The sequence below is a fragment of the Nicotiana tomentosiformis genome, chromosome 8, assembly GCF_000390325.3.
Source record: "Nicotiana tomentosiformis chromosome 8, ASM39032v3, whole genome shotgun sequence".
Classification (NCBI taxonomy): Eukaryota; Viridiplantae; Streptophyta; class Magnoliopsida; order Solanales; family Solanaceae; genus Nicotiana; species Nicotiana tomentosiformis.
In genome coordinates, this window is record NC_090819.1 from 16947471 (window position 1) to 16973847 (window position 26377).

At 37.3% G+C, this 26377-nt stretch overlaps 1 protein-coding gene and 1 non-coding gene across 2 annotated transcripts; one reads left to right on the forward strand and one right to left on the reverse strand.

Moving 5' to 3' along the window:
* Nucleotides 1–813: 813 nt before the first annotated feature.
* Nucleotides 814–3747, reverse strand: LOC138897124 (uncharacterized). Its single transcript, XM_070183082.1, has 5 exons — nucleotides 3723–3747; nucleotides 3488–3623; nucleotides 2545–3095; nucleotides 1822–2411; nucleotides 814–1209 (listed from the first exon to the last, which is right to left on the reverse strand). The coding sequence occupies exons 1-5, from the start codon at nucleotides 3745–3747 to the stop codon at nucleotides 814–816; spliced, it is 1698 nt and encodes a 565-aa protein (XP_070039183.1).
* Nucleotides 3748–25867: 22120 nt separating this feature from the next.
* Nucleotides 25868–25947, forward strand: TRNAL-UAG (transfer RNA leucine (anticodon UAG)). Its single transcript has one exon. It is a non-coding gene; the product is annotated as a tRNA-Leu (tRNA).
* Nucleotides 25948–26377: the final 430 nt, after the last annotated feature.

Genomic DNA, 26377 nt, shown 5'->3' on the forward strand with positions numbered 1-26377 from the left:
AAAGAAGCAAAAATCAGAATTAGGAAAGAGTGATGTCACTGATGATAGATGAACAAATTCATACCATAGATGATATAAGAGAGTTTCCTTGCATCAACAAGAGTCATTGATAGTTCTCCAGCAAAGTCCATGTTCCCTTCTTGCATTTCTCCAGCCTTCACTTCATTTTGACCAGACTTAAAAAATATGAAATATATTCTACATTATGTATTCATATGTATTCCAATATATATTAAGCATTATGTATTCATATGTATTCAGCAGATTGTAGTGTATATATAACTGCAGTTTGTATTCATATGTATTCAGCATATTGTATATATATATTCAGATATATGCAGTATATATTCATATGTATTCATATATATTCAGCAGATTGTACTGTATATGTACTACAGTTTGTATTCATATATATTCAAATATATCTACATAATGTATTCATATATATATTCTACTATATATTAAGCATTATGTATTCATATGTATTTAGCAGATTGTAGTGTACATATAATGTAGTTTGTATTTATATGTATTCAGTATATTGTATATATGTTTTCAGATATAACTTCACCTGCATGTATTCATATTTATTGAAAAAAATAAATGCAGTATGTATTCAGCAGTTTACTAAATAATATTTTTACTAACTGTACTAAAAATATTCATCACGCAATAATCCAATACACCAATAAATCAATATGTATTATTCAAATTGTCACAGGAATCTATGACATATCGTTATTGCAGTAATACAAATCAGAACATGAACTAATTCTTACGTGGAGCATTTCTAGAAGTACGCTTATTATGTTCTCACTGCCTACATATACTACACGAATGTTGATTTTTCTTCTGCAACAATTCACTGAACAACTTATCGCGCTTCTTCTTTGGCCTTCCAGGAGGTCTTTTCCATTTAGGTGGTAAGACAACTTCCTCTGATATATGTGCTGGTATATTCCATTCATTTCGGTCAGGAAGCGGATACAAGGGCACCTCGTATGTCATTACAACAGACTTTGATTTGTAATAGTCTGAGCAATAATCTTCTAGCATTAGAAACTTGCTCTTCAAGACAGCCCAAGCGTATGGGCATGATAATTCGTCAACTTGGAACCGCCCACAACTGCACTTTTTCTCTAGGAGGCAAGCAGTGTAATGTCTTCCTTCATCGTTCACCATATGCAAGTATTCAGTCGATGGTACAACCTATATTTAAATATAGAACTATAAGTTTTGAACATTTTTAAAAAGTCATATATATCTCAAAGAATAGACGTATTAAATACAGTATAGATGTATACAATAAAAAATAATATCCAGCAGTAAACTTTTATTTAACTTTCATAAATCTAAATATAATATATATTTGTATGAAATACAAACATATATGTATGTATGTATAAAATACAATGACATACAGTGATATACAATGAAATATATTGAATACAGTGGAATACAGTCTATATTTAGGCTGGTAGACTATTAAAGATGATCACATTTAACTAATGAATACAGTGATATACATTAACATATAGTCTATCTGCTTAGGAAATGCATCTGATTAGAAACAAAACTACCGAATTCAACCAATGAAATGCAAATGTATAAACAAGTAATGTATACATATAATGATCAATTTTTAAAACAATTCATAAAACAGAAAACATGCACAACTGTTATAATACAATGACCATGCCGTATGTGAATAGTAAAAATTGTATCAGAAATAAATACATGTTATACCAGGTCTAAATACATGATACAAGGACTTAAAGCAAAAAAAAAAAAAAAACTTATAGTCATATATATAGACATTGCCTCATTCAAAGTAAGCATCTCCTGGTACTTTTTTCCAAGCTTTGTGTACGTGTGCGAAGCTTCTTTCCGATTGCTGCAATTCCAACGTCCAAACATCTTCCTAACTTCTTCGAGGAAGTCGTATATTGGCAATTCTCTTGCTGATACAAGTGCGACATTGATTGATTCAGCAATATTTGATGTCATGGTCCATCCTAGGTTAACAGGTGCATACAACCTAGCCCATTTTTTGTATCCAGCTAATTCCAAGTATTCTTTCACCCGAATATCTACCTTCTCCACCTTCTCCATTAGACTATCAAATTCATCCTGAGTATATGCTTTTGCCATCGAGAAGTATATCTTGCTCAACTTTGAATGACTCTTTTTGGATTTCTTATATACGTTGTTCCATAGATGCCATATACAAGCAAAATGTGGTACCATTGGATACACTCTCGATACAGATTTGATAATGCTCTCATTCCTATCTGAAACGATGCACATGTTTTCCCTCTCACCATATGCTTCCTTGAATTGCTCAAAGAACCATGACCAAGCAACATCGTTCTCTGAATCAACAACACCATATGCTAGTGGCATTATATGACCTGTAAATACAATTGCATACATCTTAACAAAATTTCATTCAATCTTTATTAGGCAGTAAAATTAACAAATTTTATTATAATTCATATATATATATATATATATATATATTTTTTTTTTTTTTAACATACTCACCTACACCATCCAACGTGCTGGCCGAGACGAATGTCCCTATGTATGCCGATTTTAGGTGGCTGCCATCCACTACCACAATGGGTCTACAATGATCGAACCCTTTTATAAAAGCATACAAAGATATATACACATACATGATCTCAATTTTTGATGATTTTACCATTCTAATGTACGAACCAGGATATGTCATATCCATTGTATATAAGTACCCTGGTAATTTATTGTATGAATCAGCCGGTTCACCTCTCAAAAAATTTATTTCTTTTTCTTTAGCCCGCCACGCCAACATGTAACTAATATCTACATCAAAATTTGATTTCACATCATCAATTATATTCTTTGGAGTGTATTTCCTCTTATGATTAGTAAGCTTGGACCTAATCATACCATCGATAAGGCTACTGCTTGCTTGACATTGCTCATACACCTTATCCTTCAACGGACATGTATGCTTATCATTAAACTCTCCAACTTTGAACATTTGTGATTTGTTAATGCTAGAAGCCTTAAATCTCCATTCACAATCCTCTGACATATATAATAATGTATAGCTGCAAATACATTTACGTAATACATACGATCAGTATACATGATTACAGAATACATTCATATACATGTGAATACAATGTTACATATATATACATTATTACAAAATATACATATATACATGTGAATACCGTGTTAAATATGTATATATCCAATAATTGTTTCAGAAAACTCAATTACATAAACACTAATAAAAGAGATATAGAACGAAGGAAATAATATATTATGAAATACATATATTATACATGCTGTATTTTTAAAATATTCTGCCATGAATACATTATACAAAAATTCAGAATACATAACCATACAATTGAATATAACATGATGTTCAACAAGTTGTAATTAAGAACACCCAAACCCGATAGCATTAGACCTATCAACCCGGAATTGAAACCTTTCAGCTATTGCATAATCCTCCATCACCTCTTTCAATGTAGCCTTATCCTTATATACTTGTCCAGCTATAACCTCTCGATTAGTTTTTGAAATAATCAAATCCCTTTCCAGTTCGAACACCTTAATTGGTTCACCTGAATTGACAGAATCAAGAGAAAGTGTATCATTTGTATCAAATTTACACCTTTGATTTGCTTCATGTATTTGCACTAGGTCGCCTTGAATTAAACTACCTCCAACTACAACTTCTTTGTCCATTGTTGTTATACACAAAAGATACATCTCGAATTCTCTGTTCTCTTTTTCAACTCTATATACACCCTGTAACCCATGTCGTTATGTATTTCCATTGGCGTGCAATTTTTTTCCACTTTGTATACACTTTTAATTGATTTTGAGCTCAAATCTATGGCGAGTTGCTTCAAAATTGAAGCAACCAAATCATTGTACGACGCATACTCCTTTATCAGTATCCCCTCAATCGAATAATTGACATAGTTATTCTCACTGTTCCACTTGCGAGAGTGATGCAGTAGCACGGTTAAACTTGCCATATGTAAAATCGAATTATACCGATTTCTGTATATAATTGTATGAATTTTGAATTTTATTTAGTAAACAGAACTTTCACGAACGATAGCAACAAAGAAAGGAAGGATTGAATATCTAGAGATTGCTCTGTTTTGGGATATTTTTCGGCTAGGATTATTTTCTATAACTGGAAATACAGATTCTGCGTGTTATAATTGAGTTATATTAGGAGTCTATCGCATTAATTGATTCACTTACCGTTTTTAAGCAGCTGAAAGGACCCTTTTTTATGCAGATTTACGTTACTGTATTCACGAATACAGCTCGCGAATACAGTCGAATACAATCTCTGCTTAGCTGGACTCCCCTGTTTTTCATCGAGTTTTTCTACTGTATTCATGAATACAGTAGCTTAAATACATCGAATACACTCTATAACAACTGAAAACATAGCTATAGGAAGTAATTTAGTAAATGGTAGTTATAGCAAGCTAATAACCACTAAACAATAGTGGTTTGTGAAAATTTCTCAATTTAAAACAAAACTTCCATAAACTAACAGAAATAATCCCCATTCACCAATTTAGTCAAATAATATCAAATCAAAAAGATTTATTTTGTCTTCTACAACACTTTCAAAGGTCCAATAATATAATTTGAGCTTTTTACGGTAAATCACTAAATTGATAGTTGAACTAAAAATTTTAAGCATAAATTACCATTCAAATGATTTTCATAATAATGGATCATCAATTTTCTACTTTCCATCACCAAACAAGAGTTTTAAACTTTAAATATTAAAGAACTATGTTGGGGACATTTCGCCAAGATCAATCCCGTTGAGGTCATGCCGTACAATATTTTTTTAGATAAATAAGACTCGAACTCAAGATCTCAATCTAATGTGACATTAACTTGCTCATTTAAAAGTTTAAAAGACTACAAAAGAGATTTATTTTTTTAAGAAAATAATAGATTTTTAATAAAAAAATATGGGCTAATTAATTAAAGGGTCATAAAGCATGAAATCAATTTAATCATTTGGCTTTGGTATCTACAATCTGCAAAATAAATTAGGAAAGAAGAGCTGAGTGTGCTGCAGTTTGCTGGGAATGAGGACGACCAACATGCCAGTTCTCACGTTAACCAATGCTACAATCAAATGAAAGTCACCCAACTATTGGAGAGTCCGGAACCAAAATGTGGTTCTTTTGGACTCAAAGAACTAAAATGTGTGGAAAAAAATATAGAGACCAAAATATGTATAACGCCCTTTTAAAGGGCGCTACACCTTAACGGTCGTTTGCCCGTTAAGGTATAGCGCCATTTTAAAAGACGCTATATATAACGCCTTTCCTTACCGCGCTATACATATTATGTGGGTCCACCAATAATTCTTCTGGGCTTAACTGACATAACAATAATTCAACTGGGTATAGCGTCCTTATTTAAAGTGCTATACCTAAAAGAATTGTACCCCCGAATTGGTTTTTACCTTATTTAAAGAGGTTAAGGATTTTCTAAAAATCCATTCACAAATATTCTCAAGTCTTCTGAAATATTTCTTCGTTAAGTTGTTTTGCATTTTGTCATAATGTCTGAAGTGCGAAGAATAAGGGTTTCATTATATTGGGGGGGAGGGAGGGGGTGCGGTTGTGGTGGCGAATAAGTCAGTAACATATAGTTTATCTCCACAGTGTCATGTTAAGTTGCCACTTACAATGGAGTACGATACATTGGTATCGTTGTTATGTAAAAAAATGAGTGTGAGCAAACGTTCGGTGAACCTTAAAGTAACCGAAAGATATCCGTATTCTGTCACTCCGCAAGGGGTTGCTTGTTATGCTGAGTTTAACATCGAGGATGATGAAACTCTGAGAGATTTTTTGAGCATTCCGGATAAATACCGGAAATTTCTTGTGATAAAAATATTGAAAATGTACGTCAAGGTTGAAGACGTTCGCAATAATGAGGTTGCGCAAAGCAGGGATATCCCTCACTCATCGAGTAGTTATTTTGGAGCAGTTTTAGCCGAACAGGTTCCGGCTGAAAGAGTTTGGCCTAATCTAAACTTATCTCCACGGACGAATGAGGAGCGAGGAAATAATTTCTCTCTTAGTTTACATAATCCACAAGACGAGTGGTAAACTTCAATTTTCCTTTGTATTACGATGTTTATTACTTCTGTATTGAATTTATATTAACACTCATATATTTCACAGGGGGTACCGGCCAGATATGAATTTTACAAGTTATGAACCAACGCCTAGTTAGAATATGCCTAGTTCTGATGTATTGGATCATGGTGGTCCATCCGGGAGTCATCACCAACAGGATAATGTCCATCATGGGATGTCAACACATTACGATTTGTAAGTGAAGTGATATAGCTATATGTAAAGTATTTATCAATTTGAGTAACTCATTATTTTGTTGGTTGTGCAGTGAAAACGAGCATCCTGAAGGTCCTGTCCTTACTCAATTGCCCGAAGACGACATATTTAATCGGGATTTGGCAGATGCACAGAGTCAGAAAGAGAATAGTGATTATGACATCAATGCCGATGAGAATCTTTAACACACGAGGCATAGTGCGGTGAAATACTACATTATGTGTGTTATCTTGCCTATAAATAACTAGCGCATTTTAGTTATTATCTGTGCTTAACCAAAACAAATAGCAAAACTTTCCATAAATTTTTTATTTTTCTTGCATTAACAAATGTCTGGACGCAATGACCAACCAAGGTGTTATTGTGGCAAACATGCGATTTTGAAGGCATGTTGGTCAGATGGTAATATTGGGCGCAGATACTGGATATGTCAACAATTGTTTGGACGCAATGATGGAAATCAATGTATGTTTTAGGAATGGTATGATGAACCCATTAACCAGGAATACTACAAATCATGTTTGCAGTATATTTGGAATATGAACGGTGAATACCAACGCTCGATCTCTGAAATGCAACGAGAAATTGCGGCAGTGCAGGAGAAACTAAAAGAGGCGGAAGAAGAAAAAAATAGGCTGGAAGAGAAATTTAAGTGGTTGGAGTAGAGAATAATAGGCGGTAGTGACTAAACAAATACATGTATGTGGTGAGTGTAGTATTTTATCTTTATGTTTTCTGTGTCATATATTTTCATTAGTTGTACTAAATTTAAATTATAATAAGTTGCTATGTTTGTGTTTGTGTTGTAGCATTAAAATAACGAAGAACCGGAGAAATAAAAATATAATGCTCATATAATATAAACAATAAAAATTCTTGCTATTATTTACTGAATGTCATATGTACATAAAATAAAATAAAAATCAATGTGTCCCACATCCTGTGTGCTTTAAAGTAGCCGTTGGCCTGAGGCGCATCCCATCCCGCCTGGCTACACTATCAGGATCATCCTCATTCCGTCGTCTCTTTATCGAAGGATGCGCTGCAGCATGATCGTCAGTAGGGCTAGCAGGCTCGGTAGAAGGGGTCGTTGATCCAGCTGTAACCTACAAAATAATAAGATATTTTAGTCTATGATTTATGTATTAGTAATGTACGTGTTAAGTCACATAAATTTAAATTGTCTTACTATGGTCTCGTCAGGCTCCTGAATATAATCATCCGTCGCAGCCATGTCAGTATCGCACAAGGTGGCCTCCGTGATGGGCGAGGATGAAGCCTTTAAAAAAATATTTAGATATTTATGACTAATCAATGAGATAAAAATAAATATAAATAATAGTAATACAAACAAACCTGCACCTATGAAAGATTCTCAGCATCCCTCGATGATGAGCCATAATTCAGTCGGCACCCACTATCCACATATCGTGTCGGATGATCATCAACGACGGTCGATGGGTCAGGAAAATACTGATCCCACTCTTGTCGCATAATGGCTGTGCCCGCGATCAATAATGGAGCTGACGGGGTCACATGCGAAGTCCCTGGAGTAAGCTGAAGGCTGAATGATGGCATATCTCTGGGAGAATGGTCTGGCTCATGGTGGTCACCCGGCTGATCAACTCTAACATCCTCAACAGGTGACTCAACGGCCCCTTGCTGGGGACCACCTCCTTGCCGACCCCCACGACCTCGTGGGACACCCCTACCTCATTGTCACGACCCAAACTAACCCCTGTCGTGATGGCGCCCATCGTGGAACTAGGCAAACCGACTCATTTTCAAAACAAACCGATATTTTTATTGCTATTTAATAAAAAAACCTTCGTAAAGAAGTTCAAATCAAACAAAAGTGCGGAAAGGAAAAACCCAATATCGGGATGTCACTAGTCATGAGCATCTACTACCATTTGTCTGACAATATCAAGACTAACATAGTCTGGAAAATAGCTAAATACAACTAAAGGAATATAAGAGGGAGAAGAGCAGGGGCTGCGATCGCCAAGCAGCTACCTTGCTATCCCCGAAACAATCTGCAAGCAGAATAATCAACAACTGTTGCCATGCCCAGCTATACCTGGATCTGCACACAAGGTGCAGGGAGTAACGTGAGTACGCCAACTCAGTAAATAACAACAATAAATAAAGACTGAGCAGTAGTGACGAGCAATAAAGCATATCAAGTTCATATCACAAAAATTCAGTAAAGTACAGCATGCTTTAAAAATCAGTGATTGAATCAAATCATCTCGTTTAAACCCGGTTCCAGTGAAAATCATTTAAAGATATGTTTCAACAATTTTTTAAACAAAGACTCAATGCAAAATTGAGCAAAAATGATGAAATCATAAACAGCCCCTCGAAAAAACATCACTCATATACAACCCCTCGGGCAAACCTCACAGTCACCCATGCCTCTCGGGCATACCTCACAGTCACTCATGCCTCTAGGGCATACCCCACAATCATTCATGCCACTCGACATACCTCACAATCACTCATGCCTCCCAGTCACTCAGCACTCGGCACTCGCACTCAGTAGGTACCTGCGCTCACTGGGGGTGTGTACAGACTCCGGAGGGGCTCCTTCAGCCCAAGCGCTATATCAATCCAAATCATGGAATAAATCACTCAGGCCCCTGACCTATATCGAACATGCTACGGCGTGCAGCCCGATCCCATAAATATCCTCACAAATCAGGCCCTCGGCCTCACTCAGTCATAAACCTCTCAAGCCACTCGGGCATTTCAGTAAAAACAGGGCGTTCAACCCAAAACAATATTTATATGCATCAAAATAGAGTAATAAAACTGAGTTATGCAGTAAATAAGCATAATCATGACTGAGTATAGATTTGCAATCGAAAACAATGAGAGGATAGTAAAAAAAAAGGCCCCTAAGGGTCCAAACAGCACTGACACAAGGCCCAAAACATGGCATTCATCCCAATTTACAAAAACACTTTCTAAAACATATAAGTATTATATAGTTTCAACAAAATATGCAACTTTACAGTTGCTTCGGGATGGACCAAGTCACAAATCCCCAATGCTGCACGCCCACACGCCCGTCACCTAGCATGTGTGTCACCTCAAAATAGAAGAATGATATGAAATCCGGGGTTTCATACCCTCAGGACTAGATTTACAATCGTTACTTACCTCAAACGGTCAAATCTCTACCCCGCAATGCTGTTGCCGCTCGAATCGATCTCCAAATGCTCTGAATCTATTCACAATCGGTACAATACCATCAATATACGCTAATGGAATGAATTCCATAAGAAAAACTATCAAATTAGCCCAAAACCCGAAATTGGCTCAACCCGGCCCCCGGGCTCATGTCTCAAAATCTGAAAAAAATTACAAAACTAGGAAGCTCATCCACTCGCGAGTCCATACATACAAAATTTATCAAAATCCAACATCGTTTGGTCCCTCAAATCCTTAAATTAAACTCTCCAAAATTCCAAGCCCTAACCCCTCATTTTCACTAATTACATGATTAAACAACGAAAAATCACCATACATATGAGTATTAAGGCTCAAGCAACTTACCTCACTGATAGACCTTGAATCACCCTTCACAAATCACTCCAAAAGCTCCAAAAACCGACTTGAAAATGGTGGAAATGAACCAAATGCGCGAAGGGTTCTATTTATGGTTTTTGCCCAGGCTTTTCCCAGCTGCGGACAATGTCTCGCTTCTGCGCCACCGCACCTGCAGTCCAAACAACCGCACTTGCGCAAGTCACTTAAACGCCCAGACTCCGCACCTGCGCTCCATTTCCGCATCTGCGACCACGCAGGTGCAGAAAATACCTCGCACCTGCGGCCACTGCCTGACTTCCTCACTTCCGCTTCTGCGTCACCTATCCGCATCTGCGGACTCGCATATTCGACCTATCCTACGCACCTGCGGACCCAGCCTAGCTCGACATTGTCCGCACCTGTGACCTCTTGTGCGCTTCTGCGGCCTCGCAGGTGCGGGAATTTCATCGCACCTGCGCCTTCTGCCCAGTTCCTCCAACCTCGCATCTGCGATATCCCGCTCGCTTATGCAGGTGCGATTATGACAGCTGAGTTCCAGCTTCAGCAATCCTCCAATATCCAAACTTGTTCCGTTAATCACCCAAAATCACCCCGAGGCCCTCAGGACCTCAACAAAAAATACCAATAAGTCATATATCAACATACAAACTTAGTCGAACCTTTGAATCACTCAAAACAACATCAAATCACCAAATTACCCTCGGATTCAAGCCTAATAACTTCTAAACTTCTAAATTTGACATCCGATGCTGAAACCAACCAAACCACGTCCGAATCACCTCAAATTTTTCACACACGTTACAAATGACACTACGAACCTACTCCAACTTCCGGAATTCCATTCCAACCCCGATATCAAATTTTCCACTACCGACCAAAATCGCCAAATTTTTAATTTCGCCAATTCAAGCCTAATTCTACCACGGACCTCCAAATTACATTCCGGACATACTCCTAAGTCCAAAATCACCTAACAGAACCATCAGAATTCAAATCCAAGATCGTTTACACATAGGTCAACATCCGGTTGACTTTTCCAACTTAAGGTTCTAAATAAGAGATTAAGTATCTCATTCTACTCCGAAACCACTCTGGACCCGAACAACCCAACCTTGTATAACACAATACAGCTAAATAACACATAAAGAAGCAGAAATGGGGAAAACAGGGCTATAACTCCCGAAACGACCGGCCGGGTCGTTACACTCGTGGGACACCCCTACCTCGTGGGACACCCCTACCTATCTGGGCACGCCTGCCATGTCGACCATATTCCGGCTCCACTGGTGGCCCACGGTGGTACTGCTCTAGCGCCACATACTCAGCCTCATGTCCTAATCCCTCATCATCTCGGGCTCTCTTCAATGTCCAGGAAGCCAGATCGATAACCTGCCGGCCATACTCATGCAAAGCGGCTGCTCCCTGCAGTCCAAACAACCGCACCCTCTAGTAATGTGTCTGGTCAACCCTAGAACGATCATCCCGCTAGTAATGTGTCATATGCCAAGCGAGCGGTGGCGGTACAAGCTGTGGGCGACCAAATTGGCGAAGTACTCGCTTGGTGGCATGATGCTCGACATTATCGAGACACATCAACGAGACGGAAGAGCTCTACATAATTCGGTCGGTCGAGCAATAATCGGGCAAGCCAGCTATTAGCTCGTCGTTGTATGGCCTTCAAATGAATTATTAAGTTAAAACAGAAAAAGTGAGTATACGCAACACATATAAAGCCATGCCAAGTAAACTTAGGTATACATTTACTTGTGCGCCCTCTAGCAAATCCAACAAATCCCTGCAATAGGGGAGATTATGTCGAGCCTCGTACTCCCATCCATATCCTCGCCTATCAACCCACCTCCTAGCTAAAGGGAGAATCGGAGGTGGTGTATCCGGAGCTAAGGGTGGTAGAGGTGGCTGCAACTGCAGGAACCGCTCCTAGGCCCAAACTAATATACAACATGGACGTAAAATTTAAGGTATATTTTTACTAGGTATGTTATAATGAAGAGAGTATTCGACTATGTTTTCACCTGCAGCAGCGGCAAAAATCCTGCAACGTCTCGCTGGGTGCCCATGATCGCCCGGCACATCTGCCTGTACAAGTAATCGAGAACAGCAATACCCCAGCTATAATAATGTAAATCATCTAGCTGCTCAAGATGATAAAGAAATCTCAAGCTAACTAGGTTCCCCGAAGTGTTCGGGAACAAAACCCCTCCAAACATAAGCAACAACAGCAACCTCGTGTACCGGTGAATATGAAGCTCTGGTGTATCATTTGTGATGTCAGCGTGCATCACCTCCAAATGTTGTCGGACGGGCGTCAACTGCAGACGACTGGACCCAATCAATGAAGTCTCATCCGGTGGCTGGAAACCGGTGAGCCGCTGCAGCATCTCCAGGTATTGCAAACTCGTATACTCTCTGATGGAATTCGGCAAAGCAACAGGGTGTCCATCAACGGGCAGCCCATACAGGACCTCCCTGTCCTGAAGCATGATAGTGGCCTCGCCAATGGACAAATGGAATGTGTGCGTCTCTGGTCGCCACTGCTCTATCAGGGCCGTGATCAACGACCAATCCAGCTGCAGCCGGCCGATCTCCACAATCCTATAAAAACCCTTATCGTGGAGGCGTCTGACTATACAGGGATGGAGAGAGTGGGCCCTAAGAAAGTCCCACATATCGTCTACTCTCCTGGCGCGGAATATCTGGGCCAGTAATTGTCCCTCCCATATGTAGGACGACCTATGCTCGCCCTGTAGCAACAATAGCTCTAGCGTGGCAGGTCCGAGATGCAAAGGCAGAACCTCCATGTCGGCTACTGTAAATTGAACAATATTAATTATATTATTTTACTTTAATATGTTAGTTTTATTATTTTACATGTTATTTTTATTATTTTATATGTTTGTTTGTTACTCACCTATTTTTTACTATAATAAAATTAAATTAATTTTTATAATTATACAAAATTTAATTATTAAACATTCACATATGGGTTCTGGGCTCGATATTTGAGGCTCAGTAGCACCAAGGTATCCTGAATTCTTGTGTTCATGATGAGAAAATTTTTCCGATTTATCACTCAATAGGTCTGTTATTTTAAATGTTAGTTTATTATTTATATATTAGTTTAATATTGTATATGTTATTTTTATTAATTTATATGTTAGTTTTATTATTTTATATGTTAGTTTTATTATATATTTTTGTTTATGACTCACTACTATAATAAAATTAAATAATTAATTTTTATAATTATACAAGATTTAATTATTAAATATTCACATATGGGTTCCGGGCTCGATATTTGAGGCCCAGTAGCGCCAAGGCATCCTGAATTTTTGTGTTCATGATGAGAAAATTTTCCCGATTTATAACTCAATAAGTATGTTATTTTAAATGTTAGTTTATTATTTATATGTTAGTTTAATATTGTATATGTTAGTTTTATTAATTTATATGTTAGTTTTATTATTTTATATATTAGTTTTATTATTATATTTTTTTTATGACTCACTTATTTTTAACTATAATAAAATTAAATAATTAATTTTTATAACTATACAATATTTAATTATTAAATATTCATATAACAATACTTAGTCCGGAAAATATTGTTGTTTTCTCATGTTATTTTCTTATGATCATTGACTGGAATTGGACAAAGTTTGTGTTTGAACTATCAGCTTTTTGATGTATTTTTGGGTATAAGAGATACTTAAATGATTAATTTCAATAACTACAAGGATACTACGCTAAAGGCACTACAGTTTACTACGCTAAAGGGCACTACATTACAAATACGAGCACTACATTAGGCCACAAGTGTCACGACCCAAAATCTCACTTGTCGTGATGGCGCCTATCTCAATACTAGGCAAGCCAACAATCTCAATAAACCACCATATCTTTTAAGTTTGAGAATAAAATAATTAAATTCAGCAGAAGAAACTCACAATTTCAAATATAACACTCCCAAAATCTGGTGTCACTGAGTACATAAGCATCTAATATGAATATAAAGTCTGACTAACAAAATCACTGTCTAAAAATATAGAACAGTACAAAAATTAAACAGGAAGGGAATCAAATCTGCGGACGTCAAGAAGCTACCTTGATAGTCCCCAACAAAATTAACTTCGAAATCTAGCAGCCGCCGTATCCGGGACCACCTGGATCTTCACACGAGGTACAGAGTGTAGTATGAGTACAACTAACTCAATAAGTAACAAGACTAATCTCTGGGCTGAAAGCAATGATGAGCTCCGCAGTTACAGTCCAGTATAAAAAACGGTACGAAATGTAGGCATGCTCTCAAATTTAACAGTTAAACTCTGTACAATTGAAAAGATCAATACTACATGATATGAGGAATATGAAATCTCAGTAGAAAGACCTCATGTAAATACTGGTCACAAATTATCCAGTCACTCGGTACTGTTTATGGCCAATCCAGCCCAGGGTGTTCCAACCCATATATAAATACACATCGACTGACAGTCAGTCACTCAGTACTGTATAAGGCCAATCCAACCCTGGGGTCATTTATACCCAAATGCAAATGATACGGACAAGATCCATGTCCAGGTAAATTCATTACAATATAAATAAGTAAGGGAAGTCCATGCCTGGGAAAATCCATCCCGAATATATATCATCATCTACGCTCACTTGGGGTGTACAGACTCCGGAGGGGCTCCTTCAGCCCAAGCGTTATAAGTCGACCGCGCTCACTGGGGGTGTGTGCAGACTCTCGGAGGGGCTCCTTCAGCCCAAGCGTGATATAAAGCCAATATGGCCTACTGCAGGCGGACAGTCCCGATCGGTATAATAATAAAGCCAATGAGGCCTACTGCAGGCGGACAGCCCCGATCCATTTAATAATAAAGCCAATAAGGCCTGCTGCAGGTGGCCAGAACAATAATAATGTATAAAGCCATTCTGGCCTGCTGTAGGCGGGCAACCCCGATCCATTTAATAATAAAGACAATAAGGCCTATTGCAGGCGGGTAGCCCCGATCTAGAACAATAATAATGTATAAAGCTATCCTGGCCCGCTGCATGCAGGCAACCCCGATCCACTTACTAATAACATATATAAAGCCAAATGGCCTGCTGCGTTGCGCAGCTCAATCCCATAAATATCCTCACAATGGACAGTTATTACTGAGTGTGAAATGTATATTTTAGAACAATTAATTCAACAGCATCACGACCCCATGAGTCCTAAAATATCAGCAAATAGCCTAAACATGATCTTTATTACTAGCCTCAGCTTAATTCCTCTAACACGTGCCACATGTTCAGATAATAACATGATTCTTTAATTTTACTACTTCACGGGATTTATTCAAGACACACTTTTTGTGGTGCACGTCTACATGTTCGTCACCTATCGTATGTGTCACCTCCAAAAAATTCATATCATACCAAATTCGGGGATTCATACCATCAGAACCAAGTTTAGAAGTGTTACTTACCTCAATCCGAGCAATTTTTTATTCCAATAAGACTTTTCCTCGCGATTCGGCCTCCAAACGCCTCGAATCTTTGTCAAAATAATTTGATACTATCAACACGAGGTGTTGGAATCAATTCCATATGACAATGCTAAATTTCAAAAATAAATCCGAAATTAACTCAAAAATTAACAGTAGGGCCCACGTCTCGGAACCCGACAAAAGTTACAAAATATGAACGGCCATTCAACCACGAGTCCAACATATAAAATTTTCTAAATTCCGACTCCAATTCGGCCTTCAAACCCTCAAATCAATTTTTGGAAAATTTCTATTCTAATCACCCAAATCATGAAATAAGTGCTGGAAATAATGTTAGATTCATGAATAATGGACCAAATCAAGTTAAGATCACTTACCCTAGTCCACTTTGTGAAGTTTGCCTCTGAATATCGTCCAAACCGAGCTCCCCAACTATTTTTATGTCAAAAATGGCCAAAAAACCTGTTTATAGAGCCTCTGACATTTTCGAGCACCATAAGTAGCGTTCTACCTGTGGCGCCATTTCCAGTATCCCAAAAATTTTCAGCACTGGGGCTAGCTCCCCACACTACCCTGGGCGCTCGCGGCGACGGAAAATCGTTCCCGACACGGAAATAGGCATAACTCTCTCATACGATGTCTGAATTCAACGATTATTTTTGCTATGGATCCGTAATTTCAATATGGATCTAATGCTTCAATCAAAACTAAATTTTTAGCTCATTTTCTCAATGTGATACCACTTAAATCTTGAAGAAACGACATCGAAACCGACTAAAAATATCCAACTTCTATATTCGATGATGAAACCTATCAAATCAAGTCCGTTTGACTTCATATTTTGCACACAAGTCATAAATGACATAATGGACCTATTCCAATTTTTAGAATCTGATTCCGACCCTGATATCAAAAAGGTCAACTCTCCGGTCAAACTTTCAAACTTAAATTTTTATTTTAGCCATTTCAAGCCTAATTTAACTACTGACTTCCAAGAAATTTTTCGAACATACTCCTAAGTCCAAAATCTCCATACAGAGCTATTGGAACCATCAAAACTCTATTCCGGAGTTGTTTGCACAAAAGTTAAACTCCGGTCAACCTTTTTCATCTAAGCTTCCAACATGAATTTCATTCTTTCGAACTAATCCCGAAACACCTGAAAAATCAAAATCAGCGATTCACACACGTTATAATACATCATATGAAGCTATTCAAGATTTCAAATAGTATAAAGGAGAGTAATTACTCAAAACGACAAGTCGGGTCGTTACATTCTCTCCCACTTAAACATACGTTCGTCCTCGAACGTGCCAAGAGTTGTTTTCAAGCCATCAAATCACTATTACACCTTACTACGCACATACCCGGGGGTGATCCCACGTCACTCTATATTGTATAGGCGTGACAATACCATATAACTGAAAATCACTAATTTAGCCTTAGCTCATTAACCTTGGAATCCAATTTCCAACATCCAAACATTCGTTTCGAGGCCTGAATCTCACATCTACACACTGTACGAGTCTTAATAAGTTGTATTACGCCTTAGCCATAATCTCAGATACAATCGCATAACATACTACACAACTCGCATACTCGTAACACCATTTCTGATCACAGTAACTACTCAAAACCAACCAAGTACTAGTATAAAACCCTTCATTCAACAGAACCTCATTCCAAAATCTTCGTATACTGCCAATGATGAAATAACAATCAAAAACTCATAACCAGTCATCAGATCAACTAGCCATGGAGCTCTCTCGCCCCAACCAGAACCACAATCCTCTCCTAAGCCGACTTTCAATATTATCCTCCCAATATACCGGAATCAAACCTGATAGTATCCATTCTAGGTCCAATGACCTTATATTATTAAACGCAACTATCCTATTGACATGCCACACCAATATAACTTAATTCACAACTGCGCAACCTTGTACCTAAAATGGAAGATGTCTCAAAGTAGAGACTCGTATTGTAAGTCCAACAGGCACCACCACAACTCTAATGCTATAAGCTCATTATATATAGTAGAATCAAGACACAAATTTAATAACAGTAACCCGCTCTTCTAGAGCTCATGTTAACATCACTCGCACGGACAACTCACGTGCTATAATATCAATATCTGGACCCGCACGGACAACTCACGTGCCAATAATATCAGTATATGGATTCGTACAGACAACTCATGTGCCAATAACATAATCCGCCTGGCATGGTCACAGGCCTCTAGTCCAAGCATATCATAGAGGAGCAATCAAATAAGTACACATGTATATGATAAATAAAATAAGATTCACATGCTCCTAGATTGGTATAAATAGCACGTCATAGCGTAAGCATGTGCAAAGTCTGCTATCACACTTCAAATCGACAATTGTTTTTAATGCAGAATTAGTAACTGCCCCATTTATTTAGGGAATCATCTTCCTTGTAACCTCAAGTATAGCCCAGATAGTTCTCAACAAAGGTACGAATACGGAAAACGTTATAACTTTATGCTTAACAGTCAAATCTAGGAATATAATAGCCTAAGCATTCTTCCGAGTATGAATACTTGATCTATTACCCGCACATGGGCTCAAACCTCACATATATGCGCACTCATAGCGCATAGCCATCACAAATAATTAACGCAACTAGTGCCTCCACCGAGTTTTAAATAAAATAGACACCTCAAATAGGTCGCAACCCTGAAACAATATACTTCTAAGAACTCCCAGTCTCCAAATTCATCACACACATGAATCACCGTAATTGATCCCAACTCTAGCACTCGAATGACTAACACATTTTTCATGCACGATAATCCCATGAGGAATACTTTCATAATTCTTCCGTGCCACATAGCAATAATTTGAATATCAATAATCTATCAACTAGGTGAGTACTGCAATACCGATAAACATCCGTAAGTCAAAACACAACGCGCCTTCTGAAATGCGCACCCTTCTCAGGAATTACCGAGCAGTTATAACATTCATCGAAATATCTGAAACTGACCATGCTGTCCAACATTCGTTACATTTTCTTCAAGACTGAATTGCCACCTTGCACATGTAAACCCTAATCCCGCACAACACACCACATCTATTATGCCATCATGTGACAAGCACCAGAATCCCATTATCAACTCTGAGTCACTAGCAAATTATATACCCGGTTAGTTAGAAACCTTCCTCTTGCTTCCTTCTAGGAGGAAATCATAATACACAACACGTTTCCCACACCAGTAGAAAATATCTGGTTCAAACCATGGTAGAAACCATCAAGAATACTTTGAAATCCATCTACACATAACCAAGCTATTAGAACTAAATTCCTCTAACTCGACCAAATCACGTAGGTTACCAAAATCCAAGAATATTGCCACCAAAATATCTGTAGAGTCTCACCACATCATAATTACCCCTATAAGTACCACAACCGAAACCCCCACTCTAAAAATACCTTATTTGAGTCTAAGGCCGTTTTATTCACTTTTCTGATACCGAAATATAAAATCCATAATAATATACAAAAATACCACAAGTCTCGACACCATCCAACTTAAATCTCAGATTTTAGTCATAAACAAATCTGCCAAAAATTTTCAATTGTTACATATTAATCTCAAATCCGTTAAAACTTTCTCGAGAGTCACCCCCTTTATTCAAATCCATATTACACCGCCAAAATGGGCCAAAAGATACGTGCCCCATTAGTACAACAACACTTAAAGAAGTAACTCTACTTCAATACCACCTATCAAATTCATATTCCGTGCGCACTACATCATTCATAAATAACAATTTACTCATCCCATGATTTTTCATATACTCATAAAGCGCAATATGACCCTTATCCAAAAATTTTCTTACTCAAGTCATTCTCAGACTCCACCTCTGCAAGTCATCTTTGATTCCCAAGTATACTTCAGACCAAAACAAAAAAAATTTGACACATAACCATGAATTGAATTGTCAATAGCAGATTCCCCCACTTGGCTCAAAGCTATAGATTAACTCACAATACCCATGCTTTATTATTGCCTTAATACCGCAGTCAGTTCAACGAAAATTCTTCTCAAGCTCAAGATACACCAACCATAAAATACCCAGTCATCCGCTAATCTCGCATTCATTCTCTTAATACTCAAGTCAACTTTCTCAACCAGATTCAAATTCAAGTCTCAACACATACGCCCCGCTGGCAGAAAAGAAACTTTCTATTCATATCATAAGGAATACACTTACATAGATTACCCCACAGGAGATAACCCACCTGCTTAGTCTCAAATTGGCATCTTGTTATACCCTTTCGCAGCCACTATTACTATGAAATCACTTAATCTATCTGAGTCCAAACTCATTAACCAGACACGAGAATTTGATGTTTCCCAAAATTTAACAACGTGAAAGATCTTTCAAAACATTCACACTCGAGATTGTACATCACATCAAAACGAAAATAAAGCACCAAATGGCCTTCCTTTACATTTCAAGGAAACACTTCTCGTCACATTCAAATCGTCTTAACACATCCCACAGTTACATCATACTCATCACAAAGCCATTCTACCGCTTATCGAGCCACAAATTCCACTCGTAGGGACATTACCGGACATATGAGCCCAAATATATAGGTTACAACTGAAGCTACCGAGCCTAAGCTGCGGTCTAAACCTGGTCTCAAGTCCTCCAGACTGACCCATCAGCAAAACACAGAATACACATCTTGAACCTCGTTCATAGAATCACAAGCCGGCGATGCACAGCTAATACCGAGCGCTCATATGCACATACAAAATGCGTGGAAGGTATTCAAAGAGTTATGTGTCAAGATGAATCAATTTCGCACGATAGAATACAAGAAAGTAAAAATTTCCTAAGGGTTCGACAACCTCTCGAAGATAAGTACAGACGTTTCTGTACCGATCCGCAAGACTCTACTAAACCTGCTCATAACTCGTGAGACCTATGTTACCTAGAGCTCTGATACCAACTTGTCACAACACAAAATCTCACCTGTCGTGATGACACCTATCTCAATACTAGGCAAGCCAACAATCTCAACAAACCACCATATCTTTTAAGTTTGAGCATAAAATAATTAAATTCAGCGGAAGAAACTCACAATTTCAAATATAACATTCCCAAAATCCGGTGTCACCGAGTACATGAGCATCTAATATGGATACAAAGTCTGACTGACAAAATTACTGTCTAAAAATATAGAACAGTACAAAAATTAAACAGGAAGGGAATTAAGTCTGCGAACGTCAAGCAACTACCTTGATAGTCCCCAATAGAATTAACTTCGAAATCTAGCAGCCGCCATATCCGGGAGCACCTGGATCTGCATATGAGGTGCAGAGTGTAGTATGAGTACAACTAACTCAATAAGTAACAAGACTAACCTCTGGGCTGAAAGCAATGAAGAGCTCCGCAGTTACAGTCCAGTATAAATAATGGTACGAAATGTAGGCATGCTTTTAAATTTAACAGTTAAACTCAGTACAATTGAAATAGATCAATACTACATGATATGAGGAATATGATATCTCAGTAGAAAGACCTCATATAAATACTGGTCACAAATTATCTGGTCACTCGGTACTATTTATGGCCAATCCAGCCCAGAGTGTTCCAACCCGTATATAAATACACATCAACTGACAGTCAATCACCGAATACTGTATAAGGCCAATCCAGCCCTAGGGTCATTTATCCCCAAATGTAAATGATACGGACAAAATCCATGTCCAGGTAAATTCATTACAATATAAATAAGTAAGGCAAGTCCATGCCTGGGAAAATCCATCGCAAACATATATATAAGCAGTAAGTAAAGCAAGTCCATGCCCTGGGAAATCCATCCCGAATATATATAATCATCTACGTTCACTGGGGGTGCACAGACTACGGAGGGGCTCATTCAGCCCAAGCGTTATAAGTCGACCATGCTCACTGGGGGTGTGTGAAGACTCTCGGAGGGTCTCTTTCAGCCCAAGCGTGATATAAAGCCAATATGGCCTACTGCAGGCGGACAATCCCGATCGGTATAATAATAAAGCCAATGAGGTCTGCTGTAGGCTGGCAGCCCCGATCTATTTAATAATAAAGCCAATAAAGCCTGCTGCAGGTGGGCAGCCCCGATCCTGAACAATAATAATGTATAAAGCCATTCTAGCCTATTGTAGGTGGGCAGCCCCGATCCATTTAATAATAAAGCCTATAAGGCCTGCTGCAGGCGGGCAACCCCGATCCACTTAATAATAACATATATAAAGTCAGATGGCCTGCTGCATTGCGCTACTCAATCCCATAAATATGCTCATAATGAAAAATTATTAATGAGTGTGAAATGTATATTTTAGAACAATTAATTCAACAGTATCACGACCCCATGGGTCCTAAAATAACAACACATTACCTAAACATGATCTTTATTAACCTAAACATGATCTTTTTTAATAGCCTCAACTTAATTCCTCTAACATGTGCCACATGTTCAGATAATAACATAATTCTTTAATTTTACTACTTCACATGATTTATTCAAGACACACTTTCGGTGGTGCACGTCAACATGTTCGTCACCTATCATGTATATCACCTCCAAACAATTCATATCATACCAAATTCGGGGATTCATATCCTCAGAACCAAGTTTAGAAGTGTTGCTTACCTCAATCCGGGCAATTCTTTATTCCAATAAGCCTTTTTCTCGCTATTCGGCCTCCTAACGCCTCGAATCTTAGTCAAAATAATTCGACACAATCAACACGAGGTGTAGGAAACAATTCCATATGAAAATGCTAAATTTCACAAATAAATCCGAAATTAACACAAAAATCAGTAGTGGGGCCCATATCTCAGAACCTGACAAAAGTTATAAAATATGAACGCCCATTCAACCACGAGTCCAACATACAAAATTTTCTAAATTCCGACTCCGAATCGGCATTCAAACCCTCAAATCAATTTTTGGAAAATTTCTATTCTAATCCCCCAAATCATGAAATAAGTACTATAAATAATGTTAGATTCATGAATAACGGACCAAATCAAGTTAAGATCACTTACCCCAGTCCACTTTGTGAAGTTTGCCTCTGAAAATCGCCAAAACCGAGCTCACCAACTATTTTTATGTCAAAAATGGCCAAAAAACCCGTTTATAGAGCATCTGACGTTTTCAAGAGCCACAAGTAGCATGGGGAGCTGCCTGTGGTGCCCTTTCCAGTATCCCAAAATTTTCCAATGCCAGGGTTAGCTCCCCACGCTACCATGGGCGCTCGCGGCGACGGAAAAAGACACGGAAATAGGCATAACTCTCTCATACGATGTCTGAATTCAACGATTCTTTTTGCTATGGATCCGTAATTTCAATACGGATCTAATGCTTCAATCAAAACTGAATTTGGAGCTCATTTGCTCAATGTGATACCACTTAAATCTTGAAGAAACGACATCGAAACCGACTAGAAATATCCAACTTCTACATTTGATGCGAAACCTATTAAATCAAATCCGTTTGACCTTAAATTTTGCACACAAGTCATAAATGACACAATGGACCTATTCCAATTTTCAAAATCGGATTCCGACCCCGATATCAAAAAGGTCAACTCTCCGGTCAAACTTCCAAGCTTAAATTTTTATTTTAGCCATTTCAAGCCTAATTTAACTATTAACTTCCAAGTAATTTTTCGGACATACTCCTAAGTCCAAAATTACCATACGGAGCTATTGAAACCATCAAAACTCTATTCCGAAGTTGTTTGCACAAAAGTCAAACTCCGATCAACCCTTTTTATTTAAGCTTCCAACATGAAATTCATTCTTCCGAATTAATCCCGAAACACCTGAAAAATCAAAACCGATGATTCACACACGTCATAATATATTATATGAAGCTATTCAAGACTTCAAATAGTAGAAAAGAGAGTAATTACTCAAAACGACAAGCCTGGTCGTTGCAACAAGATACCACTACAGGGAACTAAACTAACAATTTATCTATTTTACTAGTCTTTTAGCAAATAATTAATCTAAAGCGGATAACAACAATAAATTAATTTAATAAAAAAATAATCACGAAAATACATATATCACAGTAAAAAATAACAAATTAATATATTTTTTTAACAACTAATAACAATTTCTCTATTTTACTAATTGTTTTAGCACACTAATACTATAGTCCGGATAAAAAATAATAAATTAGTTAAATCGTAAAACAATCACAAAATAACATAGAGCACATTAAAAACAACTAATATGCATTTTTTATACGAGTTTTAACAAAAACTAAGTCGGAATACCTCGATTTAAGGTTTTAGGAAAGTTGAAGATATGGTGATTTGGAGCCGAAATGAGCAACCCACTACTAGAATATGCCTTAGCAAGGATGTGGGATCGAGAATTCATACTTTTTGTGGGACCGATGGGCTCCACTCGAGTTTTTTTTTCGTTAACAATGGGGGGACCGCTGTTTTTTGTTTTTGTTTTAAGGGGGAGGGGGATTTCTGGTTTGGTGGGGAAGGGAAGGGGACGTGTTTTTATGTGGGTAGCGTCTTAATAAAAAGCGCTATACCTTCCCGCTCTTTTCAAGTTCAACTATAGCGCCTTTTAAAAGGGCGCTATACCTTAATGGGCAAACGACCGTTAAGGTATAGCGCCCTTTAAAAGGGTGTTATACATATTTTGGTCTCTATGTTTTTTTTCCAGACATTTTGGTTCTTTGAGTCCAAAAGAACTAGATTTTGATTCCAGACTCAACTATTGTATGGGGTCATTTGCCATGTGAGATAAGAGTTAATAATTTCGGAATTAGATGTAGGATAATTTTTACAAAGAATTAACCCAAATAGTTGCGAAAAATAGTCGGTGAATGTATAATATATGCATAATTTATGTATTACATGTGTATATGACTAGAAAAAGTAAATAGTTAATATGGTCAGCTATTTGTGTAAAGATCCCTAATTTTATTTCACGTTTGGTTGAATTGTGCGGGCAAGTCGATCAAAGTCAGAGCGGGGAGGGAATGTTTATTTACAGTTGTTGTAGTATGACTTTTCATTTCCTGTTCGGTCTTTCAATAAGTAGTCAGCTGCGGGCGTAGTCAGACAAATCTGGTCTAATGGCTGTTCTCCACTAACCACAAGGATATAGGGACTCTTTATTTCGGAAGAATGAGACCATAATTTGGAAGTCGCCCCCGACCGAGACCTAGATGGCAACCTAACCGAGTTTTTGAATTTCGGGATTAATTAATCTCATAATTAGGTCTATCCACATTGAAAGTGGGATAATAATTTCGAAATTAATTAATCCCAGGATAGACACTAAAATAACAAAAATGCGTTTCTTCGGGACTCTTCCCCCAAAGTCTTTTAAACAATCCAAGGTTAAAATTCTAAATAAAAGTTTATACCAACTTATACCCCGTATATCATATTTTTAGTTCAATGAACTAAATAAATTCTACTAATTAATTATATATATATTCACTAAGTAATTCGGTCACTACTTAATCCTCATATTATAATTCCATTATTACAATTTCGGGATAACTTGTGCCCCTTACAAATAACCCTAACAGCTCAAGAGATCTAATACAAAATGGTAAAAGAAAAAACCTTTTCTTTGATGGAATGAGTTTGAATTCAAAATTTCACATTGTGATGCAAGTGAATTATTAAGTGAAAGTCAGAGGCTCTGAGCCTATATTAAAACTGGTTAGTAATTTAATCAGCACGATTTTGACAGTACATTTTTCAGAGAGTAGGATTTATATAATATGAGCTTATCACATGGCTCTAATTACATAGTAACGTGCTAAATCTGTCGGTGGACGAAATGTGAATGCTCTTTCTTCAGCATTTAGGAAATTGGCATTGTAAATGTCTGATCGGAGGCTCAAAAAAAGGCTTGAGTATGATTTTTTTTTTTTTTTTTTGGCTTTGTTCATTTTTAGTAAAATTGGAAGGTTATGGCTAATGTGGAAAATACAAAATATTATGCGAAAATTTCAGTATCTCTAAGTCAATTATATAAAATTACGATTCCATATAAACGAAGTCAGAATTATCGGATCGTGTTACCAAAAGAAAGAGAAAAAAAGATAGTCGGAACGGAGCAAAATCAATTTTGGTCAAATGGATAGATGAATAGGATTAAGGATTTAATTAGATTATAGGGAAAGAAAACCAACGAAAATGGGTCTGAATTTGAATCATTACTTAATTATGTAGATGTAAATGCACTATTTAATGCGGGAATAGTTTTCGATTTTTGAACAAATCTTAATTATTGCCATTTGTATATTATGGTTTATGGAGATTTTATCACAAGATCATGATAATAAAATAAAACTAATAGTGTATAACACTACGACAGTTTGGCCGAGTGGTCTAAGGCGCCAGATTTAGGCTCTGGTCCGAAAGGGCGTGGGTTTAAATCCCACAGCTGTCATCAATTATCTTGTCATTTTTTTAAAAAAACTTAGTGTTGAGAAATTGGACTGTTGATAAATGTTGTTTTTGTTATCAATATTATTGCAAATGATGAAATTGGTTTTGGTTTATTTATTGGGGGTTAAAGAAGGAACAACAAAATTAAAATTTCTCCTAATTTTGGAAGAGAAATAAAATGAATCGAAAAATCCAGTAGACCGAACCTTTCTTAGAATTTATGAAGTCGGAGCTCTGGTTGATCATATCACTCACGAAATTGCATAGGGTGTCCTTCTTTTGGCCTAATGTTTATTTTCTAACCTCGTTTTATGCAAATCTTGTGCACAAATAGCATCCTTTTATTTAATACACAAAGGAGATGACCATTTTGCCCTTTAAATATAAGTTTGTTGCTTTGCATGATAACTCTTGAAGCATTATAAACGAAA